General features: G+C 41.2%; 1 protein-coding gene across 5 annotated transcripts in view; it reads left to right on the top strand.

Annotated features, from left to right (window-relative positions):
* The window catches only part of TOM1L2 (target of myb1 like 2 membrane trafficking protein), a 65,965-nt gene that overhangs the window by 4,958 nt on the left and 39,532 nt on the right, over positions 1 to 21,475 (top strand). For 4 of the 5 annotated variants that reach the window (XM_005289016.4, XM_005289019.4, XM_005289015.4 and 1 more), the window contains exons 2-3: positions 18,390 to 18,474; positions 19,260 to 19,338. In XM_005289016.4, the coding sequence (XP_005289073.1) occupies positions 18,390 to 18,474; positions 19,260 to 19,338 (164 nt within the window). Of the gene's footprint in view, positions 1 to 3,925; positions 4,074 to 18,389; positions 18,475 to 19,259; positions 19,339 to 21,475 lie in introns of those variants that run through there. The other variant, XM_005289018.5, reaches the window with a different exon arrangement.

Below are 21,475 nucleotides of genomic sequence, written 5' to 3'. Positions count from 1 at the left end.
TCGTAGTGAAAGGCGTTCGCCTGTGGAATTTACATCTTCTCATGGACTAAAAGAGCCTAAATGTGTTGACTTTCATGGAACAATGTAAAGCTTGTCTATTTACCCAGGCTTTTCTGAAGGGGCTAGGCTAAATGTGTGGAGGCTCTCAATGGTGCAGAATGGCTGCGTTGTCGCATCTGTTCAGATTAATATTAGGTAGTGAACGCAAACCTAGATTTTTATGATAGGCTCACAGAGTAAATTGGGGGAAATAGTTTTATGTGGAAGGGTGAACTCCAGGTAAATCTATATTCTGAGAATGCAAAACATTGTTTAGAAATACTGCTGACCTGAGAATAGGAAGAATACAGAAAGGTGTGTACTCAAGTGGTGAAGCTAGCACTCTCCCCAGATGATACTACATTTTCCAATAGCGAGAGTCCGTGCGTCTAGGTTGGGCATCCTCTCTTTAAATTGCGTGCTTAGTTTTGCTTGCTCAAGAGAATCATCTTTAAAGGGTCACTGCTTGATTAAAGGTTATTAAAACAAATATCCTTTCCATGCGTTGCTAAACTCATCTTAGATTATTAAAACTGATTGGATTACAAGAATCTGAAGTGCAGCTGACCTTTTTGTTCATGCTTCCTGTGTATTTTTTGCTTTTCATTCTGCTTGCAGTTCCATTTTCTACATCTCCTGAACTGGTGAGATCTTTGTAAACACTGCAGGGGAACGTTTAAATCCAAATCAAATCTTGCTGTGTTGAATTTTTGTTAATTTCCTCAAGTGCAAAGGGCTGACAATGAGCAGTGATCTGTGAAATGGGCTCCTCGCAGGTAGAACAAATAGCGAATGTGCGTATCCACCTTTGGGAACAATGAGGTCCATCATGAGAACTGCTTCAATCAGTCCTTGTCAACAGAGACCTAGGAGGCCTGATTGGCTGTGACCAAAAGGCCTTGCTAACCCAGGTCCAGGATAAAACTTGAATGCACAATTACAACTACCTAAAACTTGCAGTCTGACAACAATGTACTAGAAATGGAGGAGGGAGTTTCTGGAGCTAAACCTTGCGCCATGCCCAGAATAATTTTGGAAGTTGTTTTTCTAATAACCAGGACTCCAAATGTTTGGCACTATAGTACCTTTATGGCTGTCCTGCTGCATTTATTAGTCAAACACCAACTGATTCTAAGACCTTTGCCTGAGGATGGAGTGCGGGATTGGACCCTTGCCTGGGAATCCTTTTTTCAGCAGGAGGCAAAGTGCTAACTGTTGTGATTTACTAAATAGGATTGTTTAAGGAAGTTACAAAAACAGTGTTTCTGCAGAGGATACAGAGGCACTTTATTGAAGCAACAGTGAAACCAGACAACCTTTCAATCGATTTTTATCAAAGCACTCTCAGTTTCTATTTCAAGGCAGTTAAAGTGATGATGAATATGGTGCAGAGAGAATCTGTTTGTAGAGCTTTTTTTCATAAAATGAAATATTGGTGCAGGCTTCTTGGCTCTTAACATCTTTTATTTTCCTTTTTTTTCCCCATGGGAAATATTTCGATGCTTCCTTGAAATATCCTCTAACATGTTTTATGACAGACTTAAACACATTTGTTCAAGAGCTATTTTTATTTTTAACAGCAAATGCAGGTCTAGAAAAATGTATTATGGTGGACAAGGACAACAAAAACTAAAAATCTAGAGAAAATTAACCCATGTTTCATTGTCCATATGTGCAGTGTCTCTTCCTTTCAGAGTAAATGTTTGCTTTGTTGTGGTGTAAACCTGGTAAGATTCATTCTTCAGAAAAATGCCTTTTCCCAAGGACAAAATCAAGGCTTTAAAGAGCACGTTTATCTGCTTTGCTAGCAAAGTGTTCCATTCTCATGACTTCTGTTGTAAACCCCCCACTCCACCCGCTCAAAAAAAAAAAAAAAAGCCAGCATATGTCTCGGGACTTTATACAGAGATACATATGTACTGTGCACTGTTTTGAAGGTGGATTGTCCTCCACTACAAAATTGGAATAGCTATTTAGTGTCAGACTTCTAGACACAATATATGGTACTTGAATACATCAAAAAGATACACGACTTGCCAGCCCACTGTGAATGGGATGGAGATGCTATTCTCTGTATAGGTACCTAAAATAACATGGACTGTGGTCAAAACCCAGTCTCCCAGTGTTCATACAGAATTATGCTAGTCATGCAAAACAGTCTGACGATAAAGTGCTTTTAGTTTTATAAGATTACTTGGATCTGCTTTCACTTCATGATGATGTATTGTGTTGCAGAGAAAATCTCTTAGCAAAATGAATATCTTGCTTTTAAAAGGAGCAAATAAATACTGAGTCATGAATCTGGTAGCTTAGGGAAACTACATATATGTGAGAAGCTGGATAATTACTATAATACCATTTAATACCAGATTCCTAAAGCTGGATTGATTTTTTTTTTATATAGTCACAAAAGCAGATTGCCGCTCATGAAAGTATTAGACTATGTGTTTTTGAATAATGTCGTTTTATCTGCTGCAGCATAACATGCTTAAATGTATATTCCATTTGTTTCTAATATAAACCTATATGTACCAGGTTACAATTTGACGATGGGCAGCTCACCGTTTGATATTGCTTTAAGTCCTATATCTTTAAAAGTGTGCTAAAAAACTAATGGACACCCAATATTTGGTTTTGGTTTTTAAACCTCCCATTGATGTCTCTTTATTTGAAACAATTTGCTTGCGGTACTGTTTCTTGCATTCTCTACGTATGTTTGTGGAATGCTGAATTAAGACAACTTTCATGAAAGGAATGTTGGAACAATTTGAATTCTTAAATTGGGACCAGCCTTTAATAAAACTTTCATTGAAGGTGAATGAGGCATTTGAGATGGTGCTTGGTGATACTTCTGTAAAATGATCTCTTACTGGGAGGAAAGAAACTTTTAGTATTTGGAGAGACAGTGTTGTGTTTAGCTGGGTGGTGCTGGACTGGCCAGCACTTCTGCCTTCTATTCTTGGCTCTGCCAGAGTCTTAGTAGGTGACCTTGGGCTAGTCACTTAATTCTGTGTGCCTTGGTTTCAGAATCTTTACAACATGTTGTTGATGAGAGGCTAAAATGTTTAAGTGCTTTGAACTCATTGGATAAAAGATTCTTATAGCAGCCCCAAGTATTATGAAATGTACTCAAGGGTGAGCCTGTTTGTGGTGGCTAGTGTTTGGTGTAATATCAAAGGGATTTTTGTGACGACTGGTGCTGTGAACCTGCACAGGTCCTGCAGCACTAGCATTCAAACACCGCTTTCTGCTTGCATCCATGCAAACATCTTAGGAAGTGTTACTTCTCTGCATTTTAAAAACTGGTTTAATGTGGGAGGGCAAAAACCCAATCCTCTCTAAACAGCCATGTCTGCTGTGTTTTAGTCACATACTATGCTGCCAGAAGATCTACTTTATTCCTGATGATTCTGTTTATTCATTTCAGTTATTCTTCCTTGAAAAGGATTCTTTTGAAAGAGGCTGGTCCTTGTGCCCAAGAAAGCGATAACCTGAATGCCTAGCTATATCTGAACCCCTTTTCCCTTAGGAGCAGATGGTTTACTTTAGTTTAACGAGTTGTTTCTCCACGGTTCCAAATCTTTCAACTCTCTTATTTATAAATACTCCTAAAGCTGTTCCAGGAGGTGAAATGAAAATGGAATCAACCAATCAGCCTCTTTTAAAAACAAAACACTACATTACAACTGTCCTGCACAATCTGGAGCAGTATGATGAGCAATGCAGCGATCAAATGCTATAGTCAATAGTGTAATAAAGTATCCCAAAAAATAAAGGGTTGCATAAATGCATAAACTAATTAAGTGTATTTGTATCAAGACAATGCCGAGGTCAGACTATCCACACTGGACCATATTTGCCATTGCTTCTCTAACTTGGGAATCAGAGTAACCCAGGAACCCTCCGGGGGCTCAGCGTATGAACGTTGCCAAACTATGCCACGAGATGCAAAGAGGAGGCTGACTCGTCACAAGCAGTGTCAGGAGACCGAGAGGACAAGTACACATTCCAGTTAAACCTGTTGTATGCTTTGGGTAAGAGCTTGTAAATCTGGTTATTGTATGGCAAGCATGGGCAGACTAATTCTCCCATTTAGCAGTCAGACATTCTGGCCTGGAAAGAGTGACTGCCAGGCAAGAGCTAGTCTGTTCAAATTCAGGTCAGAAGATGCCATGCAAAATGAGAGCAGATAATTGTTATAAACTTGTTATAAACTTGTTACACTTCTAGGCTGTGTCTACACTTAAAATGCTACGACGACACAGCTGTGGCACTGTAGTGTTTCAGTGTAGATGCTTATCTCTCCTGTTGCTTTGGGTAACCCGCCTCCCTGAGAGGTAGTAACTAAGTTGACAGAAGAATTCTGTTAACTTAGCCATGTTGCATCCTTTGTATTTTTATGGGATACATCTGCTGAGAGAAGTGTAGTGAACTTTGCATTTGACAAGAATAATGGGAATAAAAAAAAATTCATATTCATGGCATGGCTGAGTTAATATGGCAGAAGGGACCTTAATGCTGACTTTTGAATGCTTGTTTCTCCACTTTAACCTTGCATTCATTACAGCTTTCTTCATTTATTTTCCCAATGGGTTTTTTTTTTAAAGAAAAAGACATTCTCCTCCTCCCCGCCCCCCAAAAATCCAACAACTCATGATTAGACTTACAGAAATTGCAAGCTTCAACAGCTTTGCCAGCAGAGCTTGAAGGTTCCTTTAAACCTCAAAGGGTTGCAGTCCTGCAGCACTTAGTAATTCTGGGCCACTTTGGCTTCCCCAAGCTAACAAATGCATCCTTAAGTCCACCCGTTCTTAACAGAAGCATCCTACTTGCATTCTGAGAACCAAATACTACTTTTAATGGGGAAGTACGAAATTACTTGTTTTCAGCATTTGTAATTTTAAAAAGACTGATCGTGATGATTTCAAAGTTGGCCCTTTAAGTCTCTGTGAAAACAATCCAAGAGGGGAAGTCTCAAGTCTCTACTTTCAATCATTTTTGATCTAGAAAAGCCGAAGAAAGGTTCTTTTCCCCTTGTATTCGCATAACTCAAACTGTTTAACTTGTTCCTTGTGGACTAAAATGTTGCCTGCTTGACTTCTGTCTAAAGGGTTTATTTTTGGAGCTGTAGAAGATACATTGATGAGATAGTGGTTACTGTAGATTAAAACGGAATGGCGTTAAGAATGTTAGGCAAAAGAGTTTGCATTGAGTCCTTTGTCAGTTAAGCCATCTGGAGTTTTGATTGCTTAGTATCTATGAAAGAGCACCCCTGTTGTGTGCTAAATTGCTTATCTGTATATTAAGCAGATGTTGACCACTACATAATTTGGCTACTTGCTTTTCATCTCACTATTTAGACTTTTAGGCTCTGCTAGCACGTTTTGTTTATAATCTAGAAATCTGTCTTGTATCATTGTGAGCAGTTATAATCTGAGTGCTCTGGAGTATTTCCCAAGAAATCAAGTACAGGGCAAGCGATGTCACAATAACAGGGACACAAGCAGAAGAAAAGGTGCAAGCAAGGGACCTTGATTTATGGGTGCCATTATGTCTTGCCACTAGGGCCTGATGTGGAATAGGCAATAATAAATAATTTGGTTTATCTCTGAACTGTCTTCTGTAGCGATGACATTAAGTTCTAAGTCAGGGGTAGGCAACCTATGGCACGCTTGCCAAAGGCAGCACGCAAGCTGATTTTCAGTGGCCCTCACACTGCCCGGGTCCTGGCCACTGGTCTGGGGGGCTCTGCATTTTAATTTAATTTTAAATGAAGCTTCTTAAACATTTTAAAAACCTTATTTACTTTACATACAACAATAGTTTAGTTCTATATTATAGACTTATAGAAAGAGACCTTCTAAAAACGTTAATGTATGACTGGCACGCGAAACCTTAAGTTAGAGTGAATAAATGAAGACTCGGCACACCACTTCTGAAAGGTTGCCAACCCCTGTTCTAAGTAAAAGGGTATTTTAGAGAAAAGAAACAGCGTACCACCAATATATTTTGCTAAGATTTGGGAAATACTGCTAAACATCAAATCATTTATTAACCAAGAAATTATTGTGGCAGCCATAAAATGGTTGGCTAATCAGAATAAGATCAGTTTTTATTTACAGGCATAATGAGCAATTAAGTTTGAGCAGCTGTCAGACTTGGAAAGTGATTAAAGTTCAACAGAAAACAAAATGGGTCAGCATTTGGTTGTGATTGTTTTCTTGACATTGCAGCTCATTAGTGTGTGTGTGTTGTAGTTATTATAATAAGTAAAGCAGCCTTTAAAATTTCTATCTAATGCAGTGGCTTAACACAATGAGTGAGTGGTGAAGATCTGGTTTCCAACAAAGTTCCCTGGAAGCATAAATTTTTTTTTTTGATGCAGCTGGATGAGTTGGGAGTTTTTGTATGGACCTCTTCTGGGGATGGTGGCAGAGTCAGGTGGTGCAATGCAAGACCTTATTTGAGGAGCAGAATGTGGAATGGCCTGTGAGGTCCTTGACACCATATAGCTCTATCCCAACAGAAAATGATGACTTCACCCACCTACAAGACGTCCTTTTCTAACAGATTTTTTATTTCGTTGACTCAATCTGAAACTTTTTATGGATTTTTTTTTTTTTTTTTTTGGTTCATAAAATCTTCATGATTTGGGCTTTTTTGTCCTGATTTGGGATGGGAAACACTTTTTTAAGTTTGAATTCCTGCAGGACTGGAAAACTGTTTCCTGCCCAGTACTAATGAAAATTGCAAAGAAATTTTCCAGATATAAAATGTAGCACCTAAGCTCTATTTTGGCTTCATGGCTCAACATTGCACTGCGCCATGAAACCCAAGGGCTTGGAAGCAGAATTGAAATCGTTAATCCTCGGGTCAATAAAGACTGAGGAGCTACATTTTGAAGGCAGTACAAGAAGGGTTACATGCGTGCATCTTGTTAACCATTGTAGGATTTATGCCCAGAACTTCCGAACAAGTGCTTTGAAAATGTAACCCCCTAAGCATTTGCCCGACATTTGCATTTGCTTGGCCTCTTGGAAGGGGTGGCTGAAAACAGACTACCCCAATGGAAACGGCTTTAGCGCAAAATTATTTCTTTCACCTAATAGAGCTTCATTGAACCCAACTTCCATAGAAAGGAAACCTTTAAAACTAGTGTTGGTGCTGTACTGTTGAAGCCACAGGAACTTGAGTGAGGCAGAGATTGTTGCCTTTTAACAAAGTCTACTGTGTTCTTTTTAGCGGTGTGAAGGAAGGCTATGGATTAGAGAAGCAAATTGATGCACTTCTTGGTGCGTATTGCAACTTGGCTACCTCTAAAAGCTACAGATATCTGACTGTCTTGTTTTCTGCTGCTTGTTGGGTAACCAGCATCTTCCAGATGGCACTGAATTCAAGTTTTCTTATGCATAGAAATATTGGAGACGGATGAGGTGGAATGTTGTGCAATCATAGTAGTTCATGATTTGTTTGGTTCCATTCATGTTGTCATTACATGCATATATTTTAATGGTTCCACCTATAATTAAGTACATTGTTTTGCTTGTCAATCTGCAGTAGTGCTATAGTTGTGAAGTAAGTCTGGTTTTATAACTAGTTTCTGTGTGGGAATGACAGAATTTGCTTCTCTTTCTTACTAAGTGTCATTAATGTTTAAATTTATTTTGAACAAGTGAGAATGCAGGCAATTGCCTTTAGTAGTGACCTGCAAAAAATAGAGTACTGATTAGGGGTTCTACAAGGTGAAGAAAATCCAGCAGTTTGTTGTTTGCAGCAAACAAAACTTGTTACGAATGGGTGGGCAGGCAGGGGAGTTTTTTAAATATGAGAATTGATTTTAGCCTTTGAGGCTACAGTGGTTTGGAAATTCTTAGAACATTTCACCCATGAAAGGTAATTAGTTTTGTTTTATGAATATGAAAGACACATAGCTTGTAAGTACCGGAGTGAAGTCCCAAATGGGTTATTAGAACTTGCTTTATTCATGTAGTACAGAATTAGCCATCAAGCACCGCTGGATTTCAAATGTAGCTCACGGACACACTGATCGTCCATCATTTTCATAAAGGCTGCTTCTTTACCTGTAATTGTTTGAAATTAAACACCCTCCGATGAGCGAGGAGGTGACACAACTAAACACTGACACCCATCCTCGCTCTTATTTGTGCTTTGAAGCTTGTCACGTAATGTAACTAGGCTGTCAAGCTCCAGAACTCTTAGATGTAATGTAAATGCTGACCTGTGGTACACTCTCCCCTCTTCCATACCTCGTGGTTTCATCTCTTCGGTCTCAAAGATAGTAATTCTTTTACTTTGGATGGATGGTGTCAGTCCACCTGTATTTTTTTTAATGTATTTTAAACCAGCTTGTTTATGCAATTTTCCCTTTGCCATCCTATGAAATTTTAAGGACAATATATCCATTACCTAGAGTATTTGTATATACCTATTAATTGGAAAAAGGCCAGGTTGGAAGATAAATCCTTAGCTTCACCTCCTTGGAATTTTGGGCAAACAGATATTGGAAGTTCAGTTGTGTTTTCTAACAGAATAGGAAAGGTTCACGAACGTGAGTAAGAAGCTTATTGAGGTTTTCAATGGAGCTTTAATATGGACTCTAATGACTTGTCTTTATTGGCAAGGACAGTATTTTCTGGCTATTAAAGTACATACTGGAAAAGCTTTTCAGGATTTTTAAAAAATATCTTGTGATAGGTATTCAGATCTCCCGCCTTCCTCCAATCATAAATAATTTGTATATGGTCCGTCTTTGAATTAAGCAATCTTTTGTTCTCCTTAAAGGAAGCCTTTTTTAATACCGGCTGTGTTCAGTTAAAACACCATGCGGTTCACCCTTGCATAACGTGAAGAATCTGGTCTGCTTAGTTATCCAAAACCGATAGAGAACTGAAAACTGTACAAAAAATGTTTTGGCCTACAATTGGTGGAATGTGTACACTAGCCAACCAAGATGCATGTCTGTGACTTCATGACATCTGTACACAAACACGGCTGCCTTGTTGTGGTCAGGGGAAGGAGTGAAAGTTGATTTGATGTATCAGAATGGATCGGATGACTAATCCGAACTCAGCACTCAACCATACCACTCAGTCACAACTGTACTTTGTTGAGTAAGTCACAGCTTAGTACAGAAAAGGCCAGGGAGAACATTGTTACGTTTATGCTATCCAGAAGGTTTTGATTTATGCTTCCTTTGTCACTTCCATCCACAAACAAAAGATGGACGCTCAGGATGTGTTAATACTAGAGCACTGGAAGTGTTGCTTAATAGATCACAGGGGTTTGCACACTGTAATAATAAATCAAGACATGAAGTTGTCAAAGAACTTGATTTTTAGAGGAGGGTGTAACCTGTCCTTTTAAGAGTACTTTAGTTCATTGCCCTCATACATGAACTGAACAAGCATTACTTTCTCTGAAATAACACAGTAAACATCTAAATTCAAGTAAATCCATCGAAGAAAAACTGTTATGTACGTGTGTGTGTGTGCGCACACACGCACACACCTGTCCAGAATTCCGATGGAAGGTTTCCTCTGCACTGACTTCTGACATGAGCTGGAACTCACTAGCCAATTCCACTCCCTGTTGGGAAAGTGCACAACCCTTGCAGTACTTCTGGCTCACGGTGAGGTAGGAATTTTGCAGAGGTCATCACTGAAAGAGCTAATGTAGCATATTGGTGCAATATATGCTGCTTTTAAAGTTCCTAGTTCAGATAAATGCCTCTGGATTTTTGAAAATGGTTTGATGTGGCAAGGAAACATTTTCACTTGACCTAGTTCTGAAGGACAGCTATTTACAGTACTTGGGTCAGCGCCTTAGTTTTAATGAGGATACAGCACGGAGACAAGGGAAGCTTTTTATTTTCTGACACATGTGAAAATCCACTAGATTTCAAATGTTGTTGTTGTTGTTGTTTTTTTTAAAAGCTATGGCCTCCTGCTTGTCCCTAGCATAAGACAGACAGGTGTCCATATGCACATTGCATCCCACCCTCAGTGAAGCATGACATCGCCAGCAATAATTTCAAACTGATGGGAAGCTGCAGTGAGAAGATTGAGTAAGGATGCTCTTCCGGGCCTGGAAGCATATTGCTCTACTTGGGGCACAGACTCCACTTCACCCCTTGGGGCAGCGCATTTAAACCATCATGCCGCACCAGAAAAACTTGTTTTTAATTACCCCTCTATAGGTACCTCTATAGGAAGCTGTATGGCTCCCATCACTGTAGAACGTGAGAGCCTCCCAAATGTTTAAAAATAGCTACCACCGATATTTCTTTTCCTCTGCCTGTTGGAGAGAGAGCTTGATTGATAGGGTTTTCCTTTGCCGTGTGTGGAAGAGAGTTTTGCATTCACTGCTGAAAGGGGTGAAGACTCTGGTCATTCTTATTTCATGTGACAGAGTTGCTGTGTCTACGTCCAGCTCCGGTGGTAGTTCTGTCTCCCACACTCATGAGCCCTATTTCTCAACACTTATTGTTCCAATGGAATATAGCTGTCATGGGAGGTCATGGTCATGAAGGAAGAGTAGTATTCAGAGCCCTCTGTGAAACTGGTCCTGAAACCTTGAACTAGGTTCTGCCTTGGTTGGGGAGTCAGTGCAGAGCATGAAACAGCAGTTTCAACTTTTGTACCAAATGGGTATTTCAGGGCATGGTGTGGCTTCATTCTGAGACAAGAGTTTTGATAACGACTAACAGTCAGAAATGCCTGGTTTGCTTCCGCCTGGTCTGTATCTTTCTCCCTACTTTTTCTACCTCAGTTCCCAGTAAGGATGTGTTAATTGGCAGGGATGCCTACCTGCTCATCAGGTGCGGAGATCATTGATCCCTTTTGAAGGCTGCTGTTCACCTCTCCTGTTCTCTGCGTTGAAAAGAGGAATCTATGGACACAGGAGGGATTTTACATAAAAGTGACTTTCTTAAAACACAAATCTTTACAGTTTGAATGAGACTTGGATGCTGAGGCCCCACTTTTCATCCCAGTCCAAGATTGCCTTGTTAGAGCCCAGCCTATATGAGTTCGTACTCTAAGGTTAGTCAGGGTTTTATTCACCTGCAAACATGCTGAGATCCTTATGGATCTCATAAGCTAAGCCAGGTCAGGCTGATTAAAGAGACCTTATTCTGACATGTAAGGATGTCTATTTTATTCTTCCCCTTGTCTATTGAAGTTGTCATCCTAATGTAGGCACAACGCATTCTTAGTTCTATATAAATGTTAAGTTTAATTAAGTTAATTATTTTATTTAATTTGTATATTAATCCTCTTTGGCATGGATATGGTAGGCTTTGCTTCTTGTTCTAACTGTCTGCTGTTAAACAGATGCTGTGTTCTGCTCCAGAAGTGGCTGGATTTCAGTGGTAGTTAAACAATACGCTTTATATACTGTACCTGTATCACAGGGATGTTGAAACGTAACTGTTTGTAAAGTACCTTGAGATCCTCTTAAAAGACGCAGTAGCAGAACATGGTTTGTAACTGTGCACTGTTTATTTGTAATCACAGTCTAATGCCATATGGTGAGTAGTCTTCAAAAAGAGAATCAGACTGTTCATTGGGGAAATGACTGTTCCTAAATAAATTTGAACAGACTTCTTTCAACCTTGGAATGTGGGCTAAATATTTTAAAGTTTGTCTTGAGCACGTGCCCATTCTTTTGCTATTTTGGTGTTTAGTAAGTCTGTGGGTTCAGTACAAATTATTCATTCAGAACCACAAATGTGCATGGTGCTCTAGAGACAAGACAGTCGGCCTGCCCCAAATAGCTTTCAACCCAAGCGTAGCTAAAACATGATGTAGGGTGACAGTAGGCAGGAGAGAGGACCAGGGCTACAGCAGTCCAATTCAAATCGTATTTTTCTATGCTGATCCATTTTCTTTGGAGAGCCAACCTCAGCAGTTTTAGAATAGGGAGAGCAGAGAGAGAATGGAGTAAGCAAGGTGACAGAGTGGAAAACGTTGGCCTTTTGTCTAGCAAAGAAACTGACCTCCTTTCTGAATGACTGACTTGAAGATGCCCTCAGAATTGATCTCTAAATACTGAATGGTGGTTCATATTCAGTTTTAATAGCAGCACTTTGATCAGAAATTCACATCGGCTGCAGTGATATCTAATAGTTGCTTTTTAGAACAAACCTCTTGGCTCATTTGTTAGTTTAGGATGGTGAGATTATCCATGTACAAAGAAATCCAGGGATTTTTCACACCAAGGGCTTATCCAGCTGTTAGAACGTAGAGCCACATAGCAGAATGTTTACTATTCAGACTGGAGACCACACCTACATAAACACCAGTCTCCCTTTCTCTTTGCGTGTAGTTTGTACACAAGGCAGGACTTAAATGTCCATGAACAATAACTTGCTGCCTTTGCCCAATAATGGCATTTCCACTTGCGTCTTTCAAGCGTGTTGTGCAGCACAGTGACTCTTGCTGTTCGATACTTGGTAGACAGACTTACTGATGGAAGGAAAGGGCACAGTGTTCAGAAAGCTCTATCCTAGCGAATGTCTTCACAGCAAGTGAAAGGGGTGTTCTTAACTGGGGTTGGCTAAGATGAGTGAAGATAGCAGTGAAGACACAACAAGTCAGCTTTTAACTCGGGTTAGCAGCTCAAGTTAAAGCCTACAGGGGAACCTGGGATTGGACTCCAGTGGCTAACCCGAGTTAAAGACCACGTTGCCGCTGACCTTAAAGTATTCGAGTCTGAGTCTTCACTGCTATTTTAACCGAGTATGAGCACCCTTTTGTTTTCATTATAGACATACCCCCACGTCAGCCTGTTGCCTCGTTTACTGCATGCTGTCACCATTCACCTAGAGCAAGTTTCCATAGTGCTTCCTGAGACCAGCACTTCGTTCTCCAATCTAGAAACATGCATATGGTACATGTGTTAAATACAGTTCCTACCTGAATCCAGTCTTCTCAGTTCGGATCCTGTTGAAAGTGTTCATCAAAAAACGTACAGTGGCAGCTGGCATCCTTATTAGCAGATGCACCAGCGTGGTCAGATTGAGTATGGAGATCGAACTACCCTCGTGTTCATCAGTGGAGGTCTCTGAGGTCAGGGTTAAGGTGCATTGTCGGGGCAGGGAGAGGGAAGCTTGCACTGCTGTTGCTTGTGCTGTATCTGTCCTGTCTCCAGGGCTATCAGGCCTGTAGCTTTAAAACAAAAGTACTAAGGGCTGAGTATGAGAGGATTGTGTAATAGGTGACCTTTTGTGCACTCCATGTCAGCTTTCATTTGTTAGGATGCTACTGAGCAGAGCTTGAAATGAATGCTCCTCCTGAGGGCAAGCAGCTGTTTTGTCCTTGCATTTAATTAAAACAAAAGAGCACTTTCTACCTCTCCTGCATAGCCTGTTCCTACACAGTTTCTGGGCACTATTCCTTAAGAAGGAATAATCAATTGCACAAATACAAAAAATGGGAAATGACTGCCTGGGAAAGAATACTGCAGAAAAGGACCTTGGAGTTTTGGTGGATCACAAACGAAATGAGTCAACAATGTAATACTGTTGTGCGCCCCCCCACCCCACCCCAAAAAAGAGAGAACATCATTCTGGAATGTATTAGCAGGAGTGTTGAAAGCAAGAGACAAGAAGTGATTCTTTCACTCTACTTAGCACTACCAGTTCTGGGCACCACACTTCAGGAAAGATGGGGACAAATTGGAGACAGTCCGGAGGAGAGCAACATAAATGATTAAAGGTCTAGAAAACATGACCAATGAGGGAAGATTGAAAAATTGGGTTTGTTTAGTCTGGAAAAGAGAAGTCTGAGGGGGGGACATAAGTCTTCAAGTACATAAAAGGTTGCCATAAAGAGGAGGGTGATAAATTGTGCTCCTTAACCACGGAGGACGGGACAAGAAGCAATGGGCCTAAATTGCAGCAAGGGAGATTTAGGTTAGACCAGGAGTTCTCAAACTTCATTGCACCGTGACCCCCTTCTGACAACAAAAATTACTACATGACCCCAGGAGGGGGGACCAAAGCATGAGCCTGCCTGAGCCCCGCCATCCCAGGTGGGGGGCCAAAGCCAGAGCCCTACCATCCCAGGCTGGGGGGCCAAAGCCCAAGGGCTTCATGCCTGGGCAGGGAGCCTGTAAACTGAAGCCTGAGCCCCAGGTGGTGGGGCTCGGGCTTCAGCTTTGGCCCTGTGTCCCCGTCTAACTCCAGCTCTGGAGACCCCATTAAAACAGGGTCACGACCCACTTTGGGGTCCTGATCCATAGGTTGAGAACCACTGGGTTAGGAAAAACTTCTTAACTGTCAGGGTAGTTAGGCACTGGAACAAATTACCTAGGGAGGCTGTGGAATCTACGTCATTGGAGGTTTAACTGGTTAGACAATCACCTGTGAGGGATGGTCTAGATAATATTCAGACCTGCCTCAGTGCAGGGGACTGGAACAGATGACCTGTTGAGGTTCCTTCCAGTCCTACATTTCTATGATTCTATGTCTAGCTTCATTTCCTTATGGTGACCTCATTCAGGTCATACTTTAGAGAGTGGGCATTGCCTTGGCTAGTCGATGACGTTCATGAAGATTGATGCACAGGAGGCATTCTTAGTTGAGGAGCACCTTGTCTGAGTGCCGTAAAATGGGCAGCACGTAGCACTTTTACAGAGATTTATCACCTAACAACCCACTGAGGTAGGATGGTATTAGCTGTCATTTTACAGATGGGCAAACTGCTTAACCCCTTTGCCTCCATTTCCCCAAGATGTCAGTGGCAGCCTGGAATTAGAACTCCAGAATTTCTGGCTATGTCCTGTGACTGGACTTCTCTGAGATTTAATGTTCAACAGCCATGAGCGCCTTAGATGTAAGGTGCTATCGAAGTGCAAAGTATTATTCTTTCCCATCCCTGGCCCTGGGAACTAGAGACTTAAGTTTGTATGAGGTGTTGTTTGTATATTGCCCAATAAAAGTCTCCCAGAAATTTTTCACTTTTCTTCTGCCTTTTTACTTTATCTTGTCTGGGGTGGGTATCAATTAAGATGCCCTGCACCATCCCAGAGTTGTGCTGATTGTCTCCAAATCCTTTGCAAGCTAATGCCAATCGACACGTGCTACAGACCTGTTGTGGGCAGTGGGGGAACTGATGCTTTTATAATATATTGACTATAGGTGCACCTACATGAGGAAAATGTGCCATTCTTCCAGGATTCCAGCACCTGCACTAGGTGTTGGAAACAGTTTGACCCTGTCAGTATTATCAGCCAACTATTTCCTGTCCAGTTTGAGAGTGAGTCGCAGGGAGATGCGTGATTGACACCCAATATCAGTTTTTCCAGCATTTAAAAACATTTCTAGTGGTTCTTAAGGTTCTGCAGTTTCCCAGGTACAGGATGGGGATTTTCTTACTCAGAGAAGCATGCTACGTGACCCCTAGTTTATACTAATAGTACTGTTCTGATGTGTTTCTTGGGGAGCTGGAATCTATCCCTGCATTGTTGGAGCTACTTGTGAACATGGTTGTTGTTAATACTGTTTCAGTTTTGGTGTACACGCGGCTTTAATGTAATCAAGGGAAGTGCTTTCACAACTGTTAGTTCCTCTTGTCCATGTAGTGTGTGCTGCTTTTGAAGTGATTTGTATTTAAAATCAGAATCTCAACACTCAGTCAGAAAGTCACAGCCTCTTCTCCATGCTCTGAGGGGAAGAATGATCACTGAAACAGCAGGAACATACTAGCACAGTGCCACCAGAGAGAATAGTATGCCTTAAATATGGGGTGTTTCTAAGCATGGGCACTTGACATGCTTTGTAAAGAAAATCCAAAAATGTGCTAAAGAAAATTGTGTTCCCCGTTGCTCTTGCTCAGTCCCTGTCCTGTTGTCGGCTTTCATACTGTCTGACTCAGTCAAAGGCTTGACTTCTCTTTAGAAATCATGTGGGAAAATGCTAACCCTGCACATGGCAATGCCAGCAGCCAATTCCTTCATTGATCTTGTGATAAATATTTGGCCATGGTTTATTTGGGCAAAATGTCCACGTGACACGGCTCTGTGACTGAGAATCATGAAATCTTTCGAAACTTTCTCCATTTAGTGCAGCGCTGTCTCCACTTGTTGGGTGATGTTTTTGGAGGTAGCAGAGAGGTTGGCCATTCAGTTAGGGCCACCAATAATTTGATTCATGTGTTGTTGTTTTTTTGTTTTTTGTCTTGTTGGTTTTGTGTGGCCAAGCTGGAGAATATAGATAATGTTGTGCCCCTTTAAATGTTTTGTTACTGACACTGACTCTACTTTTATTTTACAGTTTGGTTATTTCCTTGGCATAATATGTGGGTCAGGGCTTCTGGTCTGTCTGTCTCTTTCTCTCTCTCACGCACACTGACACAGAGTTGTAAATATTTAAAAAAGCCTTTGTGAGGGGTACTGATTCTAGAAACAATTAGAAGCTTATATGTTTGTTCATCTTTCCTTAGAGAAAAACAGAATATAAGTTATTTTTGTCGTCTGTAATCCTTTGTCCATTTCGGTGGCGCGACCCAGATTCGCTGCTGTGATGCTTTGTGAAGTGCAGCAAAGGGGTTAAGCTGCTGGAAAGAAGTCTCACGAGTATGCATTTGGTTTGTTTGAAGAACAGTATTAAACTTCAGTGACTAGAAACCACCTTGAAATCTTAAGAACGCTACTATTGGTCAAAACACAGTAGGTCATAGTCTCTGAACTCCCTCGTTGAATTGCTGGGGAATGGGAGTACTTCATATGTGAATAGATTTTGTGCTACTTGAACTGTATCGTGAGATAAGGTTGACTGACTTTTTCGAATCTGTATCCCGAACAAAGATGGCGCTATGGCTGGGTTTTTTTTTCTATTCCTCTTTGGACTTATGGGACCCAGACAGAGATCGTTTGAGTGCCTTTCAACACTCCTTATGAGGCTGAAAGTGTCACTGTTGAGAAATGGGATGATCTCACTTTTCCTGTGTTCCTCGCACTCTGGGATTGAGCGAACCGCTCTTCAGCGCTTCTAACTTTGGCCATGTCTATGCCAGTCTTTTTTCTCAAGTTGCTACTGTTGGTGGAACTGCTGTGGTGGGAATACTGGTTGCTGGCATTTTAAGCACCATGTTATGTGGCCCTTGCTCTGAGCTGGCACTTGGTCTGTGCTAACATTGCCACAGTGACTACTGCCAGGGGAGCTGTAACCTTGGTCTCTATGGTAGGAATTTTTTTGGGAACAGTGTTACCATAGATGCAGCTTTCTGGCCCGGGAAGCACAAGGCAGAGTTATAGAACAGGTTCAGTCTTCTAAAAGTGAATCTACCCTGTTCAGGCAATTTTATCCTTTGAGACAAATGGGTTTGATTTGGGGAATTTGATATAAAGAATTCAAGGTGATTACAAGGGGAACAAAGGAAACTGTACTTCTGCTGTTCTTGCTGCTTTATAATGTATAAACTATGCCTGAAAGATTTATTTAGGAAAGTTTTGCTTGTGTGTTGTACTTTTTGTTGATTGGTTGGGTTTTTTGTTTTGTTTTTTGTTTTTTTTTATGTCAAAAATTCAGGTCTTGTTTACCCTGTTTTCTTGGAAGCTTGGTAGTAGGTCTGTAATTTCAGATGACAAGGGATCTGAAATAAAACATGATTAATTGAGGAGGGAAAGTGATGTTTATCCAGACAGCTGAGAGCCCTTTTTGTTTGTAAGCATATTTAAATCAAACGTCCAACAAACAGGTGGGAGAAAACTCCTCTTGTTAAAGATTCAACACTACCACCTCTTCTGTTAAGGTCTGAGTGCATTTCCAAACTACATCTCCGGGTCCTCCAAGAGACACTTTCTGCAAAATAGGGAAGGCAGGAATTTTACATTTTTGACACTTCGAAGATAAAAGACCAAGCAAGGAAAAACCCTTAGTGTACAAAAAGGAGCCAGGTCTTCCCCATGAAAAGAGAAATATGAATTCTGACTCCACAAAAATAGGGAGGGTTGACATAGAGGTGTTAAAATATAGTCAATTAGAACTTTGAATGATTAGCTCCTTCTACCATCAAAATATCAGAGCTAAAGTAGGGTGGTAGCTAAGAAGATAGGGCAGGAATTAACTGACAGCCCGTCTGTGGATATTGAGTAATCCAGCCCACAGGATTGACTTTTACTATGGAAGCTTTTAGACTGGTCTCTAAATTAGGAAAAACGGTATGATGTTGTCCAGAGTCAACAGTGCAAGAGCTTGGAAAATTTGTCCCTTCCTTATATGGGGAGTGCTAACTTGTGAACAAGGCACAGTAATAGAGTGAAGATAAGATGAACTATAGTAACATAATCAAGGAGAGGTGACAGAGATTTTTGTGTTGACTTCACAGAAAAGGCGACTGATGGCTCCTTGCAGAGTGAGGATTGGACACTTAACATGGAGATCTGCGACATTATCAACGAGACAGAAGAAGGGTATGTGCTATTACAGATAACTTTGGGCCGTTCACACGTCTTGCTGTCACGCTGGCACTGAGCTTTGTTCTTCAGCATGCTAGGTGGTGCAGTGGGCTAATGCACAGGTGTCCTCAGATTAAATCCCATTTTTAGGTAGCAAATGAGTTGTTTGGTCTCCTCATCCCAAATTGACACTGCTCCACTTCAGACAACCAGCATGTCTTATGGCACTTGCTAGTGTAGACTTCTGCTCAGGAGAGTTGGAGGGTTAGAATAACATGGGATGTGGCATGTCAGGATTGAGGTTCATTAGCAGAGCTCTATGTTGGCCCAGCACCAAAATGACAGCACTAGATTTTCATGGTGCAATACCTAATTCCTGGGTGTTTCCAAAAAGCGCATACTAAATGTGCTACAATAGGGATCATTGATCCTGTATTTTTAGGAGACTTGCTTGTAACTTCCAAGCTGCCAAATGCTGCAATGCTACCAGATCCTAGCATTTGAAGAGAGGGACCTCTCCAGTATCATCTGTCCCTTCAGCACTCAGGCTGTGTTGCTTGCGCTACACAGCGGGCCTGTTCTCAATGGTGTTACGCCTGTGGCCTCTTCCTGAGTGCCTGTCAGTCTTGCTGTCTCATTCATACATCGCCCTTGTATCTGCATTCACATGCTGAGCTTTCAATGATTATAGCTGGGTTATCTAAAGTTAACGCCAGTGTTCCTGCCCTGTCAGAAAGAGTTAGGGAATGCCGATGTTCCCACCTTATGAGGAGTGAAAATGATATGTTTTTCTCCTTCAGTCCAAAGGATGCTATCCGAGCACTGAAGAAAAGGCTGAATGGAAACAGAAATTACAGAGAGGTGATGCTGGCTCTAACGGTGAGTGTGGTGAGCTGGGAAAGTGCCAAAGAAACCTACCACAGTAGCGTTTACCTTCAGAAAGGGGAACTACACAAAAACGAGGATGCTAGTTAAATGGAAATTAAAAGGAACAGTCACGAGGGTGAAATGCCTGAAAACTGCATGGAGACTATTTAAAAATACCATAATAGAGCCTCAAACTAAATGTATTCTCCAAATTAAAAACAAAAACAAAAAAAAGCCACTGTCACTAAATAGCAGAGCAAAAGAAGCAGAAGCAAAAAGGCATCCTTTAAAAATTGGAAATCAGATCCTAGTGAGGGAAAATAGAAAGCAGCATCTACTCTGGCAAGTCAACTCTAAAAGTATAAGGCAGAATTTGGAGAGCAACTAGCTAAGGGCACAAAAACTAATAGTGTAACTTTTTTTGTAAGTGCATCAGAAACAGGAAGCCTAAACTATATCAGCATAAATTACTACATTGTGCATTTGCACAGCCCTACTGGAGCGTGAGGTCATTTGGCAGTGACCTTTCCTGCTGATCATGTCAGCAAGGCTATTGGTTGAAAAGGGCCTACTGGGTGACATGGCAGATGAGAATGTGTTTTGGTGGGTGAAACTTGCACTTCCTGAATGTAAGGGACAAATACCATTGACTAGATCAAGGCATAATGTGGGTAGGTGATCTGCATGTGTTTTCCCCTGCACTCTGCCAGCACACTTCAGTCCTCCCTTGCTACATCCTATGCTGCTCCCTCCTTAGCATAGATGGTTGCCAGTTGTGCTGACCTGTGTGGTGGTTGTATGAAGATGACCGTTCTAAATTCTTTTTCATTCTTTACCTAACTAGCTTTGACTCAGTTTCTGAAGATGAAGTGCTCTTGCACTAATCCATTGTTAGCTCGGTCTCCTCGTGGCCACTTCCTGCCCTGGGTTGTCATTCTGATAGCTGCCAGTTAAGGGTTTTGTTGGAGAGAACTAAAATAAGGTGCTAGTGCCCCAGGGAGCAAAATGAGACTGCTTTGTCCATCATAATGTGGATATGGAATTATACGTTGTCTTGAAAAGAGGCTGAAATCTGGACTTGCAGGCCTCAGTGCCCATGTCGTCAGGTGCGAGGACATCAGTAGGAGCAGAAGCTCCTCGGCTATGGGGTCCTGGCAGTTATTCGCCATGGTTATATGTAAAAGCTGTGTGTTGTATTCATCTCCACGTGCATCATGTTCGGCACAGAAAAGAGTCAATAGCTGGTGTTCCGTGGTAATTGAATGTCCAAGTGAGAGTGACTCCAGCTAAGTTATGGGGAAAATGTGTCTTGGGGTATAACCTGTCAAATAATTCAAAAGCAGTGTTTTGAAGGATTTAAAATAATTTGTCATAATCCCCCTGTAAAACTCTGTAACATGGATTGTAAATTGGTGTGTCCTGGTTCAATCACATTTCAGAAGCATTGTCAATGGGTATCTCTAAACCCGACCCTGTGACAGGATATCCATTTGACATGTCCTTGCTGTAACAACCTATGTGCTGAAATTTGGTGTACAAACGGCATTAGTGAGCAAACGTGAATGAAAATGGCAGAAACTTTTATTTCTTCATCTTGACAATGAGAAAAGTTGGATCACAAAAGTCTCGGGTGTTAATATCAGTGATTTATTTTATCACAAGACAAAAGCTATCAAGAAAGGAAAAAACTTTAATATGAATCACATTTTGTCAGCATCTTTTGGTGCCCAAGGCATAATTTCTAGTGATATTGTCTCATCAGCTGGATCACCCACTCACTGACTAATGTCCAAAGCAAAGGTCCAAAATTACGAGTGAAAATTATAATGAGAAAGGGCTACATATTTGATCTAATTCAGCTTCAGGGTACATCTAAAGGAAAATTGCTACACTTTGGCTATTAACCAATCGACTAGTTTGCATGGTTCCTGGTAAAGGTGACTGAACATATCAATGAATTCCTAGGGTTGTGTGTAGAGGAGGAAGCTCTGGAGGGGTACTGTGGGGGGTGCGCAGGGGAAAGAAGCAAAAACAGGGTACTAAGCCTCCTCTTCCTCTCCTCCCCCCCTCGTGCCCCCTCTCCCCAATGCAGACACTTTGTACCAGGAGGACTCTTCCTTTGTTCCATCAGAGGTTATTTGTGTTTCTT

The sequence above is a fragment of the Chrysemys picta genome, chromosome 10, assembly GCF_011386835.1.
Source record: "Chrysemys picta bellii isolate R12L10 chromosome 10, ASM1138683v2, whole genome shotgun sequence".
NCBI classification, from domain to species: domain Eukaryota; kingdom Metazoa; phylum Chordata; order Testudines; family Emydidae; genus Chrysemys; species Chrysemys picta.
The sequence above is the reverse complement of the archived record's forward strand: the minus strand, read 5'-3'. Positions and strand labels throughout refer to the sequence as shown.